Consider the following 6006-nt stretch of genomic DNA (forward strand, 5'->3'; position numbering starts at 1 on the left):
ATACTAGCATCTAAATATCATTAAATCACAAGTCCAAGACACCAGATGAAAGATACACTTCTTGTGAATCCAGCCATCATTTCTGATTTTTAAAATGTTTTACAGGGAAGACACAATATGTAAATCTATTAGCTAACCACGTTAGCAAAAGACACCACTTTTTTTACTCCACCAGTTTTTTACTCCATCAGTAGCTATCACTAATTCGACTAAATAAAGATATATATAGCCACTAACCAATAAATAACTTCATAAGATGACAGTCTGATAACATATTTATGTATAGCATATGTTTTTTTAGAAAAATGTGCATTTTTCAGGTATAAATCAAGTTTACCATTGCAGCCACTATCACAAAACTCACAAAGCGACTAGAATAACTACAGAGAGCAACGTGTATTACCTAATTACTCATCATAAAACATTCTTAAAATAACACAGCGGTACAGCAATTGAAAGACACAGATCTTGTGAATCCAGACAATATTTCAGATTTTCTAAGTGTTTTACAGCGAAAACACAATATATCGTTATATTAGCATACCACATGAGCTAACATCACCCCAGCATTGATTCAAGGCAAAAAGAGCGATAACGTTATCACCACCAAAATATATAATTTTTTCATAACCTTCTCAGAATTCTTCAGATGACAGTCCTGTAACATCATATTACACAATGCATATAGAGTTTTGTTCGAAAATGTGCATATTTAGCATCACAAATCGTGGTTATGCAATGTAATCAGTCAAAACATGGCATGCATTCTGGCCGGCGCCATCTTGGAAAGGCCCTAAGTTTACGATTATTTATCGATTAGATTGACTAAAAAAATACAGGTTGGAGAGCTAATGAAGATGCATTAGTTATTAATGCAACCGCTGAGTTAGATTTTTAAAATTAACGTTACTAGACATACAGTGTGCGTTACAGCCAGACTAGTGCCGCAATAATGGCCGACAAATGCGTTTACATTTTTCCACATAAATACGGAATAAAATCATAAATAGCTCTTACTTTTGGACGAGCTTCATCAGAATCTTGGGCAAGTTGTCCTTTGTCCAAAAGAATCGTTGCTTTGTTGTAAAACGTCCTCTTCAACTTCAGAACTAGCAGCTAACAATAGCTACGTGGCACACACATGTCCAAATCCTCAAAGCGCAATACTACGAAAATTCCGAAAATAGCAATATACTCGCATAAACTGATATAAATCGGTTTAAAATAACTTCGTTATGATGTTTCTAACACCTATATCGAATTAAATCACAGACGGATATATCTTTAGGCCGATAACGAGAAGCTTTTTTGGACATAATTCAAACGGTTTTAGAAACTAGAGATTGTTTTCTATCCAATAGTAATAATAATATGCATATTGTACGAGCAAGAATTGAGTACGAGGCAGTTTAATTTGGAAATGTAAAAAAATAAATAGTGCTAACAGCTCCCCCTATTGACAAAAGGTTTTAAGCTTTATTTTGATGTAATACACTTGTGATTTTATGAAAGTTAAATATTTATAGTAATTTAATTTGAATTTGGCGCTCTGCAATTTCACCGGATGTTGTCGAGGTGTCCCGCTAGCGGCACTCCTTTCCCAAACTTAGACTACTGCAATGCTCTACTTGTCGGCTACCCAGATAAGGCACTTAATAAACTTCAGTTAGTGCTAAACTAGAATCTTGACAAGAACCAAAAAATMTGATCATATTACTCCAGTGCTAGCCTCTCTACACTGGTTTCCTGTTAAGGCAGGGCTGATTTCAAGGTTTTACTGCTAACCTACAAAGCATTARATGGGCTTGCTCCTACCTAACTTTCCGATTTGGTCCTGTCGTACATACCTACACGTACGCTACGGTCACAAGACGCAGGCCTCCTAACTGTCCCTAGATTTTCTAAGCAAACAACTGGAGGCAGGGCTTCCTCCTATAGAGCTCCATTTTTATGGAATGGTCTGCCTACTGTCATTACGTGGCCCTCTTTGGGTACAGCAAGCACCATCCCCCTCTCTCTGCACCATACCCCTCTCAACACCTCTCTCTCTTCCCCTAACACCCAGGCTCTGTTAGGCAGGTCATAAATTCCTAGAGAGACAATACAGGCACATTACCATAACTCTGTTTATACAAGAGTCTCAGTTGTGAGTCTTGCATCTAATTGTTGTATAAAATGAATGAGTAAAGATTCAACTATTTGTGCAAATATGTAATGTGATTATAAACTGCTTAATGAAGGAAACTCRAATTCCCTTTGGCGATTAACTAAGTCATAGGCCCYCCCCAAGAGCACAGACATTGACCTGMAGTCATGGGACAGCCCMTTTCTGCMGTTACAAATATAACCCCCACCTGAAGGATTTCCCTTTAGACCAGCTTACCTCGTTTACCYAGAMGGCTAAGGTTTGAGTAGTTACCATAAACCTGAGTATAAGCCAAGGTTGTAATGGTTGTTGAAACACAGACTATCGATACCGACAGAATAAGAGCAAATCTTTGATACTAATTACTAGTCTGCAGCTAGGAATTCTATACCATTGAATGCGAAGGCCGACAACCGTCGAAACACTATTCTATAAGAATATTTCTGAATGGGACTCTGAAGTATACATTCTAACAATGGAAGAGAGAGAGAGGGCGGACGAACTTTCCAACAGATTTCACGACGACACACTGAGCGTAAATATATATATTGATTGCAAAATATTCCCGAATGAGTGAGCGTTCATGTGCAAAGGATTGGCATTTCAATTAATATAATTATSAAGTGTGTAGTGACTCATTTGCGTACACCCACTTCCCTTTGTCCGCAAGCCGTCATATCGGCTTAGCCCACTAGGGAACCTCCCCTATCATTTCCTTGTAACCATAGCTACTGTGTTGTTTGTTAATGCATTTCTGTGATTATTTAGTTAGTTAGTAAATAAATGATTGAGATAATTGGTGTATGGATGATTCATAGTGAAGACTGGGTTCGTGCTGATAACCAACAATTTACGACGTTTGGAATGAGACTAACATGAGGTAAAGAATAATTCATTAATTAGAAGACTAATTGATCAGATATTAAAATATGCCAAAGACACGACACTATCCATGTGAGAGACGSAGACACGGTCTCGACCTTTAAGTCTTTATTGAAGACTCATCTCTTCAGTAGGTCCTATGATTGAGTGTAGTCTGGCCCAGGAGTGTGAAGGTGAACGGAAAGGTTCTGGAGCAACGAACCGTCCTGGCTGTCTCTGCCTGGCCGGTTCCCCTCWCTCCACTGGGATTCTCTGCCTCTAACCCTATTACAGGGGCTGAGTCACTGGCTTGCTGGTGCTCTTCCATGCCGTCCCTAGGAGGGGTGTGTCACTTAAGTGGGTTGAGTCACTGACGTGATCTTCCTGTCTGGGTTGGCGCCCCCCCTCTTGGGTTGTGCCTTGGCGGAGATCTTTGTGGTCTATACTCGGCCTTGTCTCAGGATGGTAAGTTGGTGGGGTTTGAAGGATATCCCTCTAGTGGTGTGGGGGCTGTGCTTTGGCAAAGTGGGTTGGGTTTTATCCTGCCTGTTTGCCCTGTCCGGGGGTATCATCGTATGGGCCACAGTGTCTCCTGACCCCTCCTCTCTCAGCCTCCAGTTTTTATGCGTGGGGGGCTAGGGTCAGTCTGTTATATCTGGAGCAAGTATTTTCTCTCTCTCTCTCTCTCTCTCTCTCTCTCTCTCTCTCTCTCTCCTTTCCTTCATCTCTCCTCTCTTGTCTCACCTGGCATGATGTAAGAAGGGCTTTATAAATACATTTGATTTGATTTGATTTCTAAACCTGTTTGTTATTGGTTGATAAATACTTGACTAAATAATCTACAAGATCAGAGTATTTTTAAATCTACCAATCGGTGCTGAAACAGAGACGAATATGGGTATATTTAGATGGCTTTCTGTCATTGATCCCTAATATTGCCCGTTGGTAAACTTCTAATTAAAGGTACACCGCACTTAAAGGGATGGCTTAAGATAAAACTACTGAAATCCCTACTGAATGAAAACTCCACAAAACAAATATTTTTTCACAGCTTTCTTTAATTGATCCCTATATTCTGAACGCGTTCTCTTGATGTGTTCTAGTCTGTCGACAAAATATGAATTAAAGGTTCACCAGATTTAAAGGGATGGCTTAAGATACATGTACTGAAAACCCTACTGAATGAAAATTCCATGAGAAAATATGTTGGGTCAGCAAGTGGGAGGGTTTTCAGCAGTTGAATGAAATGTATTCAAATCGCGCAAGGTAGCCACACCTGTAGAACACGTTACGCGACTGAATAAGGTAAGTCTGAATACCAAATACTGAGGCGTGCATAGGAAAGGTGTACATTTCCTAAGTCTGAATAAGGCCCCTAAGTGAATAATCAAATCAAGCCTTATTTATACAGCTAATTTCAGACAACATGAATGCAACACAATGTGCTTCCCAGGAAAAAAACTAAGAAAAAACAATGAAAATAAAAATGGAAATATTACTACACAACAAACTTAAGAGGATAAAAAACAAAAAAATAACAATTAAAAATAATAATTAAAAAGCTAAGCTAAAAAGGTGTGATTTAAGATCTCTTCTAAATATGTCCACAGATTATGCCCCATCAGGTTCTCTGGCTGGCTATTCCAGAGGCTGGGGGCATAATAACTAAAGGCTGCCTCTCCATGCCTCTTGGCCCCCCTCAGGTTCTCTGGCTGGCTATTCCAGAGGCTGGGAGCATAATAACTAAAGGCTGCCTCTTGGCCCCCATCAGGTTCTCTGGCAGGCTATTCCAGAGGCTGGGGGCATAGTAACTAAAGGCTGCCTCTCCATGCATCTTGGTCCTAGGCTTTGGGACAGTTAAAAGGCCAGTGCCAGAGGATGTGAGTGATCTACTGGGTACACAGGGCCTGAGGTATCTACTGGGTACACAGGGCCTGAGGGATCTACTGGGTACACAAGACCTGAGGGATCTACTGGGTACAAAGGACCTGGGGGATCTACTGGGTACACAGGACCTGAGGGATCTACTGGGTACACAGGACCTGAGTTTAAGATTCTTATATTGGTTTTTAAATCAATCCACGATTGTGCACCCCAATAAATGTCAGACATGCTTTTAAGTTATGTACCAGTAGGTCCTCAGGTCCTGTGTACCCAGTAGATCCCTCAGATCCGTGTACCCAGTAGATACCTCAGGCCTGTGTACCCAGTAGATCCCTCAGATCCTGTGTACCCAGTAGATACCTCAGGCCCTGTGTACCCAGTAGATCCCTCAGGTCTTGTGTACCCAGTAGATCCCTCAGGCCCTGTGTACCCAGTAGATCCCTCAGGCCCTGTGTACCCAGTAGATCTCTCAAGTCTTGGTGTACCCAGTAGATCCCTCAGGCCCTGTGTACCCAGTAGATCCCTCAGGGCCCTGTGTACCCAGTAGATCACTCAGGTCCTGTGTACCAGTAGGTCCCTCAGGTCCTGTGTACCCAGTAGATCCCTCAGGTCTTGTGTACCCAGTAGATCCCTCAGGTCCTGTGTACCCAGTAGATCCCTCAGGTCCTTTGTACCCAGTAGATCCCTCGGTCCTGTGTACCCAGTAGATACCTCAGGTCCTGTGTACCCAGTAGACTCTCAGTCTTTTGTACCCAGTAGATCCTCAGGTCCTGTGTACCCAGTAGATCCCTCAGGTCCTGTGTACCCAGTAGACCCCCAGGTCCTTTGTACCCAGTAGATCCCTCAGGTCCTGTGTACCCAGTTAGATCCCTCAGGTCCTGTGTACACAGTAGATCCCTCAGATCTTGTGTACCCAGTAGATCCCTCAGGTCCTGTGTACCCAGTAGATCACTCAGGTCCTGGTGTACCCAGTAAACCCTCAGGTCCTGTGTACCCAGTAGATCCCCCAGGTCCTTTTGTACCCAGTAGATCCCTCAGGTCCTGTGTCCCAGTAGATCCCTCAGGTCCTGTGTACACAGTAGATCCCTCAGATCTTGTGTACCCAGTAGATCCCT

General features: G+C 42.1%; 1 protein-coding gene across 1 annotated transcript in view; it reads left to right on the plus strand.

Annotated features, from left to right (window-relative positions):
- Positions 1–4815, plus strand: part of LOC112074833 (egl nine homolog 1-like) — a 12334-nt gene extending 7519 nt beyond the window's left edge. The window contains exon 2 of the mRNA XM_070440693.1: positions 4618–4815. Within this exon, the coding sequence (XP_070296794.1) occupies positions 4618–4815 (198 nt within the window). The remainder of the gene's footprint in view (positions 1–4617) is intronic.
- Positions 4816–6006: the final 1191 nt, after the last annotated feature.

Source organism: Salvelinus sp. IW2-2015, unplaced genomic scaffold (genome assembly GCF_002910315.2).
Source record: "Salvelinus sp. IW2-2015 unplaced genomic scaffold, ASM291031v2 Un_scaffold2841, whole genome shotgun sequence".
NCBI lineage: Eukaryota > Metazoa > Chordata > Actinopteri > Salmoniformes > Salmonidae > Salvelinus > Salvelinus sp. IW2-2015.